This window comes from Folsomia candida, unplaced genomic scaffold, assembly GCF_002217175.1.
Source record: "Folsomia candida strain VU population unplaced genomic scaffold, ASM221717v1 Fcan01_Sc031, whole genome shotgun sequence".
NCBI lineage: Eukaryota > Metazoa > Arthropoda > Collembola > Entomobryomorpha > Isotomidae > Folsomia > Folsomia candida.
In genome coordinates this window covers 1,533,817-1,552,258 of record NW_019091223.1, presented here as the reverse complement: position 1 = coordinate 1,552,258, position 18,442 = coordinate 1,533,817, and the positions used below count along the sequence as shown (strand labels likewise).

The 18,442-nt window shown below is 39.5% G+C and overlaps 3 protein-coding genes and 1 long non-coding RNA gene across 4 annotated transcripts; 2 read left to right on the top strand and 2 right to left on the bottom strand.

The window, feature by feature from the left end:
- The first annotated feature begins 4,061 nt into the window (after nucleotides 1-4,061).
- Nucleotides 4,062-4,919, top strand: LOC118439126. Its single transcript, XR_004837245.1, has 3 exons — nucleotides 4,062-4,258; nucleotides 4,336-4,623; nucleotides 4,705-4,919. It is a non-coding gene; the product is annotated as an uncharacterized LOC118439126 (long non-coding RNA).
- A 2,158-nt stretch (nucleotides 4,920-7,077) lies between these two features.
- On the bottom strand, nucleotides 7,078-11,857 carry LOC110860314 (highly reducing polyketide synthase 40). The gene is made up of 7 exons (XM_022109359.1): nucleotides 9,443-11,857; nucleotides 9,185-9,334; nucleotides 8,236-9,120; nucleotides 7,978-8,116; nucleotides 7,501-7,906; nucleotides 7,416-7,444; nucleotides 7,078-7,082 (listed from the first exon to the last, which is right to left on the bottom strand). The coding sequence occupies exons 1-7, from the start codon at nucleotides 11,855-11,857 to the stop codon at nucleotides 7,078-7,080; spliced, it is 4,029 nt and encodes a 1,342-aa protein (XP_021965051.1).
- Nucleotides 11,858-12,020: 163 nt separating this feature from the next.
- Nucleotides 12,021-15,774, bottom strand: LOC110860313 (reducing polyketide synthase swnK). The gene is made up of 9 exons (XM_035860192.1): nucleotides 15,620-15,774; nucleotides 15,426-15,538; nucleotides 15,327-15,332; nucleotides 14,899-15,248; nucleotides 14,478-14,822; nucleotides 13,656-14,415; nucleotides 13,358-13,573; nucleotides 13,017-13,180; nucleotides 12,021-12,971 (listed from the first exon to the last, which is right to left on the bottom strand). Exons 1-9 carry the CDS (start codon nucleotides 15,772-15,774, stop codon nucleotides 12,021-12,023), a joined length of 3,060 nt encoding a protein of 1,019 aa, XP_035716085.1.
- Nucleotides 15,775-16,195: 421 nt separating this feature from the next.
- Nucleotides 16,196-17,708, top strand: LOC110860312 (transmembrane protein 68). The gene is made up of 6 exons (XM_035860191.1): nucleotides 16,196-16,208; nucleotides 16,291-16,438; nucleotides 16,550-16,773; nucleotides 17,141-17,334; nucleotides 17,394-17,591; nucleotides 17,670-17,708. Exons 1-6 carry the CDS (start codon nucleotides 16,196-16,198, stop codon nucleotides 17,706-17,708), a joined length of 816 nt encoding a protein of 271 aa, XP_035716084.1.
- The last annotated feature ends 734 nt before the right edge of the window (nucleotides 17,709-18,442 follow it).

The window sequence follows — 18,442 nt, the reverse complement described above, 5'->3', positions numbered from 1 at the left end:
GTATGAGGTGTCTAAATTCTCCAATTCAAATTTAACGGCGTCCCCTAGTCCATTCGGGTTTGATAGTTTTTGCTACGAAATTTTAGGCTTCATAATTGACAACAAATGTTCATTAACATTCCGTCCGATGATTTTAGAGTGCAATCCAACTATTCAATCTCCTTAGTTGCAAACCTATTCCCCAAAAACTTTGATCCATGCTTAAATTCACCATTCTGTTTTAAATAAAATTGTCACCACGCGGTAATTTCTTGCGTCGTAATCAAATTCGAACCCCTAATGTCGCAACAGCAGTTGGGGTCCATGACTCCTTTGATTATCTCAAAATTTCCGATGCCCTTCTACGACATTCACGCCCATACGTTTCGGTTTCCACCCCCACGATTCATGGTTTATTTATGGTACTTAGTTTTGTCTGTATCTCCTGGTCATCTCCTTACCCGAGTGACCTGATCTGAACCAAACAAGTTGGTCTTGGTCTAGTCGCTCCATGATGTACATTTCCAGTGTTGAATGTATCGATTTCGATACTTTTTAGCCAATTTCATAACCTTTGTCATATGGGCCTAGGAAATAAATGTTTTTTTCCGCACTGCTGGGTCTTTAAATCCAACTTATTCTACCCAATTTGTAGAATAGCAGACTCTACCCGAGAAAGTACCCTATCTTAAAATCGTGTCGAAGACCGTGATGAGAAACTTGTGTGTGCAAAGACTAAAAGGTTGAATCGAACCTCAATGTTTAATTAATAAACTAGACAATTTATTAGCTTTGACAATAACTCTCAAACTTAACTGACAAATGGGGATTGGAATTAATTACTTAAATTTACTTATTATTGCAAATCATAAAAAAGATGACTGCTCTCATTCAACTTAACTTGACTTGTTGACTGTGCAACGGCTACTTACATACTTACTAAAAAACTCACTCACACAAAAGAGAAGGGGGAAAAATCTGGAAGGATTTTGGAGTGGGACGTTTGAACAAGTGGGGAATTTTGAGAATTGAGACACAGAATATTTCACACAATTCGTTAGCCCTGGCTGTTTGGCTTGGGGGTGAGAACCGGTGGCTTTCGGCACTCGGAAGGTCTATGGTTCGATCCCTCATATCTCGGCAGCTGGGGCAGCCCTCCCTGGGTGCCAGTTACACACATTGTAGCTGGACACTCAGTAGAGTAGACTGAGCATGCTGCCTTTCCGTGGCAGTATTCGCGTCCAAAGGGGCATACATTAAGATTGAATAGGCAGTGGTGGGTAGAGGATAGGCGGAGTGGGACTGGCCCCGTAAGTGCAGGGGTGAGTGGTGGTGCTTACGGCAAGCCGGCGTCTCTTCCTGTCTTACTATCCTTAAATGGTTTCTCGATCCCCATATCTCATCAATAGATATGGGGATTATACCTGAGCAACTAGATAGCCACTGTCATACGGTGTAAGTAAGAGGATATGCAATAGATCTGATGGATGATCTGAGCATTGGGCTCCTCCAACAAGAGGAGCCCTCCTCCCAAAATACATACATACATACCCAATTCGTTACAGTTCGCACAGAAATTTGAAGGTCGTAGTCTTCCTTCGTTTCCAGTTAGTTTTTGGTCCTGCAGCCGAGTTTTTAGCTTAGTTGAGGAGAGGATGGCGTGATCGATCCTTGGGGCCGTAATGCTTGGCGGTCCATAAGCTAGGAATTTCGCCGCCGTACCAATATTTTTGTACTTTTGGACTATTCTGCCAACTATGTACTTCTTCACGAGTAGTTTATCATAAATTGTTTGGTATCGAAATCCCTCCTCACGAAATTTTACGACGTCTTGCCCAAGATCTGTTACAAGGCGATTTCCTCTCATTACGAGCTAATATTGATAAAAATCAATAATTTGAACATTATACAAACGTTATTTTTCAAAGAATGATATATCCCCTACTGGGTGGAGAACAATTTTCAAGAATGTTTTTAAGAATTACACAAAAACGACGAAAATGTCAAAAGGTGGAAAGACTTTTTTCCAGTCGGAATTTTGTATATAATTTCACCCTGTTGTTTCCTGTGCCACGCCGTTATCCAAAGTATGGTTCCGAAAACCTTGCATTATGATAAGTAATTGTGCAAAATGGCAGTTCATTTCCTCAAGCATCTCGAGAAATATGACGCTTTAAGTGAAAAAATTATGAGGGTGGAAAGACTTCCCGCCTATACTGTAGGTACATGAATTGGTTTGAATATTTAATCGGTTCCATGATTCCAATATAACTTTGTTACTCTTACCAGTAAAAGTGTTTATAACGAAACGACTAGATACATTGTAAATTTGAGTAACATCCAAATTGTTCACACGCATTTAGGCTATACTGAGGATGAGTAGATTTATAGATATAATACTGACAACCCCTGGTAATGGCTGACTTACACGCACGTACATACTTGTTTATTATGTGCTAAGCTTGTTGAAGCTGCAATGCTTCATTTAATACTACTTTCTTCTTCGTTTTACTTAAGTTACAATGACAATGAATAGTAATAATCAATAGGTCAAAAGAAAATTGTGTAACACACTCTATTGAATACAGGCAGGACTGTTTAGGTTTCTGAAAAATATTTTGGGTAAAATGGATATTTTGCGGCCGGTCAATAACAATATCTTCACTCTAATCGCAAAACTTCCTATAATATTAGTAACAACAATTGTAATTTTAGTAACACTGCCACTATTATGTTTTTTCTTTTTGATTCGACAAAGTGTGGCCCTGCTGGGCAAATTATTTATAGGGCTGAAAATGGTTCCATTATTCGATAGTCATATGGCAGCGGAAGATATTTACTGCACCAAGGCCATATCGATCAGCTTGACCTTGGTTAGAAATTCTCCTACCCTCGACAGAGAAAAAATGTTGCTCTTGGTTAAAGAAAACCTTCTTGAAAAGCGTGATAATAATGGCTGTCTGTAGTATCCTGAATTAATGTGTACACTTCGTCCTTTTCTGGGCTATTTATTTTGGGAACCCGTAAAACGGTTTGCTCTTGAAGAACACGTTTTGCTATACGAAGGTAGATAAAATATAACCTGATGGTTTCCAGTTGGGTAGTATTTAAATATGGCATGTGATTTAATACATGCATACATAGACACAGGACTTCCGATCCCTGATTGGTCAGATCCAGAAGCCTTAAAGAAAGTAGCAAGCCAGACGTTGAGATGTCGCTGTTGGACGAAAGGTGCACCGTTATGGGAAATAATACTCTTAGACAATGTTCCGGTTTCACACTTGCCTAACAATTCAAACAACGGGTCGCTATTCATTTTTCGATTTCACCACGTACTAATGGACGGTTATGGCACATTCAAAGTTCTGATGCAATTATTTGCCAAGCTCGACAACGTAAAGGATTCAGTTACTCCTGGAATGAGAGTTCAAGCGTTAACGTATGATGGAAAAATGACATGGGGTAAACTTCAAGAAATGTGCAATGCGCCGTTCAAACTGGCAGAGTTGTGTCTGCCCACGCTAGCGTCTCCTTTAGCCGTTACACCAATCTTTAAGGGTAAGCATGTGATATATTTACTTGGTGCGTAATGATTTAGGAGTGCCATATTTTAGCGAGTTTTTAAATATCTTGTGGTACTTCGCATGTGAGTGTAAACAAAGTGGGGTCTGCCACATATTCTTGGTGCTACCAGCGCAAAACTAGGCGAAATTAAACCAGCCCAACAAACTAATTTTTCGTTATACAAAAATTCTAATACTATGACAAACTTTTAATCTCAGATACTTTGCTTTATCGCATACGATGTCCATTCAAGTTATATATAAGATATTGAGATTTCGCGCTTCCAGGTGTGGAAATTATATCTTAGGTTTCAGTGAGGCCGGTTTACCCTTACGCAGCCCTTCAAGTAGAACACTTGAAATCGTAATTCTCCTTCACTTTTCTACACTCGTATGTATACACCTTAGTCATGTATAAATGATATGGAGATACAGAATTCAAATCGCATCAAATCAGATCGTATTTAATTGAATATTCAACTTCCAGGTAATGGGAACAAAACACTTGCCAACGGGACCGCAATATTCCCCTTGGCTGACATTAAAGCCATAAGAATGAAACACAATGTGCACCTCGCATCAGTTATGATTGCTGTAGTGGCCGGTGGAATTCGACGATTTCTGCAAAAATATGAGAAACCACTCCCCAAAAAAATTTCTATCCTATCGCCCCTAACCATGCCGGGTGGCCCAGACAGATTGACCAATCACGTGTACGAATTTAAGTCACAAAACGTAGATTTTAATTTATGAACATGTATAAATCGTTCACTTTTTTTCACCGGTGCAGCCGTATTTGTTATCCCGATCGTGGAACCCGACCATGTCAAAAGGTTGCGAGAAATAGCTGCAACCTTTTCCGCATACCGGACTATGAGCATTTTATCGCTGACTCACATAATTGGAAAATCTTTTGGATTGTTTCCTCAATTTTTATTGATAGCGTACAAAAACTTGTTTTCGTATCCGCCCGTCTATTTCTCTAATTTGTTTGGCCCTGCAGATCAAATTTTTCTAGATGAGATTCCAGTTACAGAAATTAACATAGGGGTCAATCTACCCATAAATGCGCCACGAGGTTTGAACCTATGAAAAACTTATTGCAACAGAATTTCTATTTTAACCAATAGGTATTTGTAGCTGACCTTTCGAATTTCAGGATTTTGCTTCTCATTTCTCACATATGCAGGAAAAGCTTATTTACGAGTTTCTGCATTCAACGAATACCTGGAAACAAATCAACATGCCGAGGAAATTTTGGAATATTGCAGGGACGAGTTGATGGAGTTAGCGTTGAAATAAAATTTATACTTAAAAAAATTTAAAATACCTTTCATTATGAATGTATACCTAGCGTTATTACAGAAGTGAGCCTATACATATTTGTCTGCACTGAAAAAAAAATGTTTCGTCATGCATAAATTTTATTATGCAATAAAAGTTATTTGTGATCAGAAATAAGAGTCGTCGATTTCCAGTAAATAGTTTCCTCCTGTTTCTTTCATAATGTATTCATAATGTTTCATAATGTTTCATAATGTAACCCATCTGGCGAAGTGGTCGAATTAGAAATCGAAATCGAATTAGTTAAAAATTTCAAATTGTCATGTTAAAAACACAAATGCTTTTAAATGCTACAACTGAACGCACATATTAATTCAGAAACATACATAGGTTATGCACATATACGCGAATAAAGTTCCCATCAAATATCAATGTTAGTAAGCTCGAGGTTAGTATTTTTACATTCTACATACTTAGCTAACGATATTTTTGTTTTCGCAATATCATACAGTGTCGGACAGATGTCTACGTCCACATAGTCGCGTCAATTTCATTTTCAAATTGTCACTGAACTACTGAACCAATTTTCATCATTGATATATCAAATTCTCACAAATTTAACGTAATTTCATAGCACATTATTAGTTTTCCGCTAAAAAATTTATTTTAGGCCAGAGATGTATTTTAATTCAAAATGAAAACAATTGGATGGACAAAAGTCAACGTCCAGTCAGAGAAAACATACAAAAAAACTGTAATTTATAAGGAATGTTATAACAATTAATTTTTAATATTTGGTTGGGCCTCCGTTCGCTTTAAGGACGGCTTCAAGGCGTCGAGTCATTGAGTTTACCAAATTCTTGGTCACATCTTCAGAAATGGTTTCCCAAACTTCACGAATTCTAGATTTAAGGCCCGGAATTCCTGAAAAAGATTGTTTTCTTATTTCTCTTTCAATGTGGTCGCACAGATGCTCAATGGGATTCAAGTCTGGAGATTGGGGAGGCCATTCTAGCTTCGGAATTTTTTTTTCTTGAAGTATTCCATGGTGGACTTGGCAGAGTGTTTCGGATCGTTGTCTTGTTGGAAGGCAAATCGTCGTCCAAGTCCAAGTTTTCGAACAGATTCCTGGATATTACGGTCAAGTATTCCCTGGTACTTGTATTGGTCCATAATTCCGTCAATAAATTCCATTTTTCCTGCCCCACTTGAAGCCATGCATCCCCACACCATTACCGACCCGCCGCCGTGCTTAACTGTGGGGTTGAGATTTTTTGGATTCAAAGCTTCTTTTGGATATCTCCACACTCTACGACGCCCATCTGACCCAAAGACATTGAACTTTGACTCGTCAGTCCATAAAATATGTCCCAGAATGTTTGTGGCTTGGAAATGTGGTCTCTGGCAAACTTCACTCGTTTGGTTGCATTCCTCGGTACAATAAGAGGCTTCCGGACTGCTCTGTGGGATTTCAAATTTCCCTTATTCAGTGTTCTTTGGATGGTCATAGGACTAACCTGTTTGCCGAACATCTCCTTGATCTCGGTAGATAGCTTTGGAGCACTAAGTGAGGGTGTAACGTTGACTTTGTTGAGCACGTGGCGTACTTCTCGGTGAGCCAAAATGGGTTTTCGACCACTTCTGACCTTGTTTTGGACTGAACCATTAGCTTTAAAGTTCTTAATGATTGTCTGGATGGTTGTCCTTGCTAATTTATACTTGGTCCATATTTGTCTCTGCGACAGCCCCCTTTTTGTCCACCCTTCCAGTCCTGAATGACAAGATCTCGAATAGCGATAGGAATTTCCTTGCGTGTCGACGCCATCATATTTTTCTGGAAGAAAATTACTTAAAAATTAATGCGGCATATGTTATTGATAGATTTATTAAGTTATCTGATTTTATAAATTGGAGGGATTTTTGTTGTTGACAATTAAAGTGAAGTGGACGTAGACTTTTGTCCGCTCAAATTTCATCCTCTCTCGCTCTGCACTATGATTCTCAGTTTTCCCAGAATTTTCAGAAATAACTCATATGTTTTATGAAATTACGTTAAATTTGTGAGAATTTGATATATCAATGATGAAAATTGGTTCAGTAGTTCAGTGACAATTTGAAAATGAAATTGACGCGACTATGTGGACGTAGACATCTGTCCGACACTGTATGTGTGCATTAAATTTAAGTATGTCGGTCTCACAATTGTGCTTATTTATTTGTCAGCTCCATACGTATGTATGTATATAATCTAGCCTGCAAGAGAAATATTATAAATAATTACTGTTAAAAACGACCAAAAAATAAAATCAATGTAAAAACTATCCAAGCATTTACAACTTGCCAAATCAGATTGCACGTATAATTATTGTTTTTCCTCTACATCACTTTGTCCATTTTTTGCATAATTACGAAAACAATTTAATAAAATGTTCATACATATGTGTGTGCATATTTTGCTACATATCATTGCTGTTGGGAAATGGGAATACCCACTAGAGTAGAAAGTATCCACAATGAATGAAATGAATTTTTTATCTTGATTCAAAATTCTTGAACCAGTTAAATTGTTATTGCCTTAGTATGTACTGATCTGCTCAGCACTTTTAATAGGTAGACTGTAATATGTAAATACGATAACGTATTTAACTCTGTTTCGATTCTCGCTATATACCATGCTTTTATTATGTCGACAACTGCGGCAACTTGGTCGTCGACACTCATTTCTTTGATAGTGATTTCCACGTCGGACTCGAATGTTTTAGTTTGAGATATTTCTTCAACCTGATCAAGCTCAATATAATTTGGGAACCAACCAATCCGTGCGTCTTCACTCCACAAAGTCGGAACCACTGTTCCCGTTTGGTTGGACTTAATGATCGTCTCGAGTGCCTCAATTCCAGCAGCAATTGAGAAAGACTGCACGCCAAACACATCTCTATTGATATTAGCCGTCATTCCCAACTCGTCCCATTGACCCCATGCGATGCAAGTAGCTGGTAAGCCAAGTCGATGGCGATAGGTTGCAAGACCCGTGACCGATGCGTTTGCTGCTGCATAATTTCCTTGTCCCAGACCCCCTAATAAACTGACAGCGGACGAGAATAGAACAAAATGCTCTAAGTTGAGTTGTTGTTGCGTTGCAAATTACAAGGGCCAGGCACCATTAACTTTCCCGTTGTATACGGTCTCGAATTTTGACATGTTTTGTTGCAACAAGGTCCCATCCGATATAACTCCGGCTGCATGAATCTGCTTGTGGAAGAAATTTCCGAGATAAGTTGAATGACCTGGACGGAGCATAGTTTAATAAATGTTAAACCATAAGATTTATGTACTTATATAGGCGAGAAAAATTTAACTTCAATTTATAAATTTTAACGATAGCATGCAATTAAAGTAGTCTCACCTGTTCGGCATTCCCTACGTCAACAGATTTAATGATTACACAGGATACATCCACTTGATGTGCTTTTAATTTCTTAAGTGTCGAGTCAGCTAACTCTTCTCCTCGTCTGCTAACGAGAACTATATTTTTAGCGCCAGACGAAAGCATCCATCTTGCGATTTTAAGCCCAATCCCTCCGAGTCCTCCAGTTATGAGATACGTGGATCTGGTGTTGAAAACTTGTCCAGTGCGGTTTACCACAACCTTACCGATATGCTTCGCAGTCTGAATCTGTACTAAAGCTGATGTTATATATTCCGGGCTAAAGATATTTATTTTCAAAGGCTTCAATTGATCGTTTTCTATCCAGTAATTAAGACGTTCAATCAGGTCAATTGCGCGCGGAGTATCGAGAACACCTAGATCTTCAATAGAGTAGATGACGTCGGGTCGGTGCCTATAAACTTCTTCTGGACTCCAGATATTGAGTTTGCTCATTTCAATAAATCTACCGCCCAGACGGGTGACGGACAGTGAAGCCTCTTTCCATCCTTTTGAAGTCAACGAATTAAGTACAAGGTCTACCCCGGCACCTGAAGTTGCCTCCAGAACTCCATTGGCAAACGAGGTGTCTCTACTGTTGTAAATATGAGTCAATCCGAGTGATCGTAGATAAGCTCGCTTTCTGTTGCTTCCAGCAGTTACTACTAAATTTACTCCAAGTGCTTTAGAAATTTGAATTGCGGCCAGGCCTACGCCTCCAGATGCCGTGTGTATTAGCGCCGTCTCTCCGGCCTTCAACTTCCCAACGGACACGAGACAGTGGTACGCTGTGACGAATGCCGTGGGAAGTGATGCGCCTTCTGAGTGACTAAAATTTGTAAAGTTTGGCAACCAGGTCGGCATCTAGAGCCAAATAATTTGGAAGGGGTTGTGGTGAGGGATTCTTTCCAATCACAAAGTCGCCAACTTTCCATCCTGATACGGACGTGCCAATTGCAACCACACTTCCTGAGAAATCAGCACCAACTCCATTGGAATTTTTGAACTCGTCGGTGGGCTTCATTATGTTTAATATATCCTTGAAATTTAATCCAGAGGCGTGGACCAATATTTCAATCTGGGATATATAGAATAATTCAAAAAAAGTTATTAACCTTTTGAATGTACGTTGAATAAATCATTCAATGAAATATGAACAAAATTATAGATGTTTAGATGTAACAACCTGATTTGGACCCAGTGCCGACTTTGGGAACGACGTTCCTTCCAAAGTCACATCTTGAATAGAACGCGAACTTGGAAGCTTAAGTTGTGATTTCTGGTTGGTCTCACTAGTGCACGATTTCTTGGGCATCTGCAGTCGTACAATTTTGGCAAGATATTTTTCTCCCGCTCTGTAACTTATTATGGGTTCTGCGATCCACTGGGTATTTGGTTTTTCCCACTCTGATACTATCTGGGATATTCTAATTTCCACCTTGTCTGAGTCTTCCAAATCCAAGCATTTCACATGAGCATTTATGACTTCAGTCGCTAGATTACGAGAAAGTGCTTGGACTGGTGAGCCAAGTAAAATAAATGCTTCTTCGTCAGCAATGGAGGCTTCGTTATGCGTAATAACAAGAACTCTGCTCTTTGCCTTCTTATTAACGAGTTCCTGTGCCAGTTGAAGAAAGAAGAAAGTGTTTCCCAAAGTGTTCTTCATGGAAATCCTCGCCGTTTGCAGGAACGCAAAAGACGAATAACTCTGCATTCGCAACAGTACAGTATTGGGTGTAATCAAATCACTAAAATCTAAGCGAGTTCCTTTATCGCTGGGCAGAACTAGTGCCAGGCGATCTGCGATTAATGAGTTTTCGTCAGGAATAAGTACCCAATTAGTTGATCCGGTAGAAGAAGATTCTTCGCCAGTATTTGTCGCTACAACTACGCCCATCCCAACGTCTTTACTTTCCAGCGACGAAGTTGATTGGAAACCTGCCGTGGCTAAAACTTTCTCCCAACCTTCTCGGTCCAGGATACAGTGAGTTTTTCTATGCGCATCATCAAACTTCCAGTAACCATCGCAATGACCAAAAACAATATCCACGGTTGCTGAAGGTTTAAATTGTTCTCCAATAAGCAGATGACCTCCTGGGACGAGTAGCTCCCTTAGGTTGCAACAAACTTCTTGGACGTCCTGGGTGGCATGAAGTACGTTAAGGGCTACGATGACATCGTAATTTCGCTTAAGAAGGCCTTGACGGCACGAATCAAGTTGTACATCGAAAGTACAAAACTCGAAAGTCATGCCATTGATTTTTGGTAAACTGTTCTCTGCTGCAGATAAGAACGACGGTGAAATGTCTGTGAATGTGTAAGAGGTATTGTAACCGTCCAGAAGTGGAATTATGTTTTTAGTGGCACTCCCAGTTCCTGCACCGACTTCTAATATCTTCAAATGGCTTCTATGCTTGAAATGTTGTTCGAGCAGAAAGGAAAACATGGAAGTCAAGTTTTTGAGCAATCCAATGTTTGTGGTGAAATTTGAGTACAAATTATCCGCCGAGTATTCCGTTTCGCCTGATGATCCCGCTGGGAATAGATATGGAAGAACTGAATCCTTTGTTAAAAGCAAGGAGGCAAGCTGGGCGCCATAGAAATTTGCAAAATGCCATTCTTTAATTAAATTTTGTCGTGTTTCTGCAGGAAACAATTGTGCTTCCCCAAAATCTCGTATCACATCCCACTCAGAAGTCGATTCAATTTTCTTCAAATATCCCGCCTCCTCTATATAGTGCATCAATCGAAGGAAAAATTTTAAATTTAGTTCTCTTAGTCCAAGCACACTGATTACGTCCTGGGTATCTACTTTGCTTCCTACAGGCCACTGCCAGCCAAGCTGTTGAAATGCTGATACAATGCGATTCAAACTAGATTCTTCAAGGAGTTGTAGCTCTTTAACTTCGTTATCACAAAGTGTAAAAGTTCCGGGAAGACTAATCGAGTTTGAGGCAGAGACTTCAGGTTGGTGATGATGCTGATGCGGTTTAGCCGGACCGTCAAATTTTTGCCATTCTTCAATATAGATTGGGAGGGAGTTTGTTCTATGTGGTGCTAAAGATTTTTCAAGTCGTCTCAGACTTGTGGACACTGTTTTAAGGCCAGACAGGGTCGCCATTTCCGTCGATTCCATATATTGCGATTCGGAAGGAATACAATCGAGAAATAGGCTCGCTCCTTTTGAAGACCCGTAAATTTTGAGGAACGATTGATTTGGTTTATTAGGTAGCTTGTACAATCTCAGAGACCGGATTTCCACAGGCAACTTTAGTCCGCCTATTTGATCCTCCTTTATCAACAAGCTACCCTGGATTAGGGCATCGATTATTGTTGGATGCATTAAGTAACCGTTTGATTCCAAAATTTCGTTTGAGGTGTTCACACGACAAGTGAAGCTCGTTTTGTCCGTATTGGAAAGGATATTGCTCAGCGTTTTAAATGTACTTCCAAAATTGTAACCAACAGTTTTCATTTCTTCATAAATGTTTCCAATCTCATTTTGATTATCATTGTCGAAGTTATGAAGAATATTGTCGTTCCTATCAATTCCGTCTCTTCGTTCTGTTACGCTAGGATTTTGCAATAGCACTTGAGCCATTGTCGACGCGTGCAACTTAGAGGCAGAAAATGCATCTGAGGCTGAATTTCTACTATGAAAGGAAACACTATACGTCTCAGCCGCCTTGATTACTTGTACGTGTATGTACAGCAGAGAATTAGTCCCCAGTGGTAGCGCAGCTTTTATTTGTAACATATTTAACTCAATTCCAAATTGTGGCACAATTTTCGTTGCTTCTACGTTTTATTATGTCAACGGCCGCAAACACCATCTCAGCATACCCCGCAGCTGGGAAAATAATGTGAGATCCCAACCTATGATCCTGAAGCCAGTCCCCGCTTAATGGATTCGCCAACAGCCGTCGGGTCGAGTTAACAAACGCGTAACTTCCTTCCACCATGGTTGGAAAACATGACCCCAATAATGGGTGAACCTCTTGCTCTTCATAAAACGATGCTGGCTTTTCTGAAGGGATAGTGCTGAACCAAAACGATTCATTCGACGTGAAAGCATACAGTGGTACAAGACTAGGAACCTTACAAAGTGGAGCTAATGTTAAGCTTTTCCACAATGTTGACCAATCCAGATCCACCCCCTCCGTACACAATAACGTAGCGGTGTCCAACATGGTTAGCATATCTTCGGTGCCTTTCCTCAGGGATGGAAAAAATAAAGGTTTTTCAGTTGCTGTGATTATACCGGATGCTGCAATTTTGCTAACCAGCGGACATAGTACAGGATGTGGACCAACTTCCAAAAATATTTGGCCATTTTGTTCTTGAAGAGCTGCCTTTGCGGCTCTAATAAATTCAACGCGTTGTCGCATGTGTTTCCGCCAATAGTTGGCTTCTAATTTCTCATCATGATCAACTACTCTCCCGTACACTGAAGATACGTAAGCCACACTTTTGAACTTTCTACTAGGATAATTCAATTGTGCTGCTTCAGATTCAAATTGATTAAGGACGAGCTCCAGGGCTCTAGAGTGGAAAGCATGGGTGACATGAAGTGCTGTGTTTTTAATCCCGAATTTAGTGCAGAACATCGAGAACTTGGAAATAGTATCCGGCTTAGACGAAATCACTGTTTGTTCACAAGAACTTAAGGCCGCAATATCTATCCAAGTATCCGTTTTTGTATCATCTTCCAAAAACTTGTTGATCAGGTTTGTTGTTACATCCTCATCTGCTTAAAGCACCAGCATCCCACCTTCGTCATGAGTTCCGACCATTTTCGTTCGCGAGGCAACGAGAAGTTCGAGAGCAGTTGGAAGGGACAAGGTCCCAGCTACCACTGAAGCAGCAAACTCTCCGAAAGAGTGTCCAAGCACAATTGAAGGAAAAATACCCCATGCACCCCAAACTTTAATAATACAGTATTCTACAGCAAATATGCATAGCTGCGAATAAATTGATGTGCCCGTTCCCTCGAATATTTTAGATTTTAAATTAATCCCATAATTCTTCTCTACTATGGAATGCATAAGATCCATATGACGTCTAAAAACGGAACAGTTTTCGTACAAACTTTGCCCCATACCAGCATATTGGCAACCTTGTCCAGGAAATACAAAGCATACTTTTGAGTTTGAATTTTCATATGGTTTGTGAGGTTTCAATTGTGGTTCTTGTGCGTGGTCTGATAAGATTGCTTGAATTAGTTCCATCTTGTTCCGTCCTACAACAGCGTATCGATATTCTTTAAAGTGGTCTCGACAAACAGCGGATGTGTAGCAATAGTCCGCCAGTTGACGATCTAGATTTTAATATCACAATTGTTTGAAAGCATAATACATACATGAAACAATTACTGCTTAATACAAAAAAGTCATAGCTACCATCTAAATTCTGTAGAGCAAAAACATGTCTCTTTTTCAATTCCGCCATTGATGATGCACATTTTGCCGCGAGGGGAAGGATGTAAGCGGAGAGGGTATCAGATTGAGGAATCTTGTTGTTCCGTGGAATTGATACACGCTGAACTATAAGATGCGAATTTGTTCCGGTAATTCCAAATGAAGAGACGCCAGCGTATTTCCCTTTCCATGGAAGCAATTGTAATGGTATTTGAATTCCTTCTAAGTTGAATTTTGGGTTGAGTGTGCCATTTAATCGCTGCGGTGGGATTGCTCCATATTTCATCCCCAGAACCACTTTGAGCAGTCCCGCTGCTCCAGATACGCTCTCTGTGTGACCTATGTTTGCTTTGACCGATGTAATTATCAGCGGTCGCCGCCTTTCAGATTTTTTAATGTCCAATCCATATGCTACTCTGGTTGCTGCTACTTCAATAGGGTCTCCAACCTTTGTCCCGGTGCCATGCATTTCCAACCAGTCAATGTCTGATGGTGAAACACAAGCATCCATCAAAGCCAGCGTGATTGCACGTGCTTCTCCATCAATCGTTAGCGTGCCGGCCGATCTGGAGAGACCTTCTTGTGATGTTCCATAGCCAGATAGAAGGGCGTAGATATGGTCACCGTCCCGTCTCGCGTCGGCTTCCCTTTTCAGAGCATACATTATCACTCCCTCTGCACGAGCGGAGCCGTCTGCATCGGAGTGAAATACTTTGGAGCGACCGGATGGGGACAAGACACCCTGGGAAGATGAAATTAATCAATCATGAGCTACATACGATGTATTCAGTATTGACAAATTACCTGAAACTCTTTGTACAGAAACGGTTTCAATATTAAGTTCGCACCACCGGCAAGTGCGAGTCCGGTCTTGTTGTTTCTTAGGGCAGCCATGGCTGCTCCAATGGAGCATACCCTTGAAGAGCATCCAGTTTCGGTTGATAAGGCCGGTCCAGTGGTTCCAAAAGCATGCGCAACACGAGCCGCTGCGGTCCCCATGGAGCAACCCAAATATCTACGAAGTTCGTTGCCAGCACTGCTTCCAGTTTGTACAAGTAGGTCATTGTAATCTTCTCGCCAGAAACCCAGCAGAACTGATGCGTCCGTCCCATGTATAGTAGATGGTGGAATTCCAGCGTCCTCAAGCGCCTGATGTTAAAAATTAAGTTGCTAATGAATGATCTCATTTGTTGATAACAAAAAATATAGTCTACTTGTGATGTACCTCCCAAGCCAACTGTAACACCATTCTTGCCTGTGGATCAGTGTATTCCAACTCCAGTGGGGATATTCCCCAAAATTTAGCGTCGAATGTGTCGACGGGACAAGATAAATATCTAGCTTCGGTTGATAGATGCTCCGATGTCATCTTTACGCAGCCACGTTCAGGTTGAAACCGATCCTTTGGCGCTTCTCCAATACTATCAACCCCTCCGACAAGATTATTCCAAAAAGTGTGGTAGTCGTTGGAACCAGGGAGTCGACAAGCCATTCCAATTATTGCTATTGGTTCATTTTCAGATGTTTGGTCGGTTGACTCCTCGTCCGATGTTGTCATCCCGTTGGGAACCTCACCTGAAATTATCAATCGAAATGTTAAAATGTATATAACATTTTTTTTTACTTTTATTTGCGATACACACAATTCATTACTATTTCCTAGCAACAACGAATTATAGTGCAATAAATTTACGTAAATTTGTATATTTGTATCAATCCTTGTAAATAATGTCAAGACATTTGTGTTCATACCATCGTGCGCAATTCTAAAAGTGACGGTATCCCAAAGACGAAAGCTGCAATCCTGTGGGTTTTCATCTTCTCCCATCGTAACGACAAAGTCAAAGATCATTTCCAGTTTGGTGCTAAGTTTGGAAAATCGTGACAGAATTAAAAATATATTATCTAAATTAGTTACTTATTAACATCAATATCTATGCATTTACCATTCCTGCAAAGATATTGCTGGTCCTACAAACACTGCAGAGTTATTATGTGCAGTTTCTTCCTTCCTATAAGTTTCCACGAGCCAAGGAATCTCTTGAACTTTTCGGATTGCCCCAACCCATATGGACGTCCTTTCCTTCGTACCGTTCATCATTTTTGTAGCAGATTTGTAAATTGTGAAATTCTCAAAAGTGATGTCTGGATATTAAAATAATCCAATCGTAATTGAAACTAAATTTATTGTTTGCACCGACACGGATTATTTCAGAATGGCAGGTATTTCTATTATTTCGTAGGACATAATGTAACTTAAATTACATACTCACGCTTAAAATCAGTGGTACAAATTAATCCGCAAAGTATGAAAATGAGTTTTTGTAACATTAACCTAACCCTGCCAAAAAAATCCACGCTTTAATAATATCCTACAATTTTATGTGATATGCAACTCGTGTACAATGTGCATAATATGTGCGAGCCATGAGCTAATTGCTCAGTAAATCTTCAGTCCGGATAATGTGCCATCAGTCAATATCAGCGAGTTAATACACTATCCATTCTCCTATTAAGTCACGATGCTACCGTTCGGTAATACACCGTAAATACAGACTCATGTAGAAATAAATATTTTTCTTTACTATAAATTATTAACAACTCGTCTTCATTCCAGAATTCTTGCCTGATCTTGATACTGATTACTATAAATGGCTAAAGTGGTTAGTCGCGCCCATCCTAATTGCGCATATTCTGCCCGCTTTCGTCGCCATATTTTTTACCCTTAGTTCCTTATATGCATACGTGTACACTATTTGGATCAGGTAAACATAAATCAGTATTTACATAAATTAACTATGTTTCAAAATTTATAAAGACATTTTTCACTTTCTTCCCATATTTAGAAATGATCAACAAATTCAAAATTCCTTCAGAGTTGGGCAAATATTTCTGGCAAAACTTTGGAACGCACAAGCTCGTATTTGGCACGGTTATGAGGTTGAAGGAATTGACAACATTCCGAAAACTGGACCCGCAATAATTATCCATTATCATGGCACTGTACCGATTGACGTTTATTATTTAATTGCCAAATGCGTTACAGATATTGGCCGGTTGCTAAGTGTTGTCGCGGATCGGTCATTGTTCAAAATTCCTGGTATGATTCACATGATATGTTAAACAATAGGGGTATTCACGTCAAGTTGAGGAAGTCTTAAAGCCCGCTTAGCAAAACATCTTCGCAAATTAGCGATGTTTCTAATGTCGCAACTAGATAAAAATCCCTTATTTAATTTCTTCAAAATATGTGACATACATGAATTTTTCGTAAGATCGTCGAATTTTCATTTTTCGTCTCATTTTCAAGTTTCTAGTTTTATTTTAAATACGCCGTTCAGGATACAGTTTTCGAAGACATTGTTGCAAAGATGAGTTCCGAAACATCGTTTTTGACGTGAATACCTCAAATTTGAGGTTTTGGGGCATATTGCGATATTTCTATTAACCAAGTGTCTCCCCAACAGGATGGGCCTCCCTTCTCAAATTTATTAAAGCCACACCGGGAGGTTTTGATACGTGTTTGGGAATTCTAAATGCAGGCGATATCCTCATAATTGCACCCGGAGGTGCGTACGAACTCCAATTTAGCGATAATAACTACAAACTAAAGTGGAAAAATCGGGTTGGATTTGCGAAATTAGCATTAGCAGCGAAAGTTGTGAGTAACTTTTAGATTGTAGATCAAGGAACAAAATTTATGAAATTTTACTTTTTCAGCCAATTATTCCCATGTTTACGAAAAACATTCGCGAAGCGTATCGAAATGTTACGTATCGCTTTCGACACTGGTTTTATGCCACGACAAATCTCACATTTGTCCCAATGTATGGATTTTTCCCGGTCAAATTGAAATGCTATATTGGAAAAGCGATGCCATACGATGCAAACAATACGCCGGAAATGCTGGCACAAATGGTTAGTTTTTATTCAGATTCTGAAAATAATTTATATTTTTTGGGGTATGCAAAACTTGATCTTAAATTGTTAGTGTAGAATAAGTCAGTCGCCTACCCGGTGAAAGCTATTCTCTAATAAATACTGATCAGGCCAGTCGCAGTTCCGTGGCGTATTTAATTAAATTGAATGCAGGAAATGATGACTCGAACTCTTCCAATGATACACCTTTAATATTTTATTTCTCACTAATTAATTTCAAACAGAGAAATAATCACACCTTAAAAATTATGTGTGTGTGCTCAAAGGAAGCTAAACGAGAAAGTAATGAGCAGACTAAAAAACTTCTGCCTTCATAAAACAATGTACGTTTTCTTGATCACGTACGCAAAAACATTAATGTACAAATTACAAACTAGATGGCTGCTCCGATACTATTTCTATACCAAAACGGGGCAATAAAATATTCTCATGAAATCCAACAGTTAGCTTATTTATTTAGGTTGCTAAATCTATCGAAGACCTGATTGAGGAACACCAACGTCTTCCAGGAAGGATTTTGCATGCACTCGCAGAGCGATGGGAGACCTCGTCTCTTCCGAAAACTAAATGACTCGGAAACTTAATACGTTGGAATACATACATCAAAAAAGTATAAATATACTGCTTGTCATACTGTACAAGGGGCCGTCCATAAATTATGCAACGAAAAAATCCAGATTTTCTAGATCCCCTACCGTGTTACATAATTTATTATTGGCGCTTAACACAATAAAGATCTTTACAACCATGGTTCAAGGTTTCCCTTGAAACTGGCCAATTCATATATGCATTTATGTATTGCAAATGTACATATAAATTTAATTGATTCC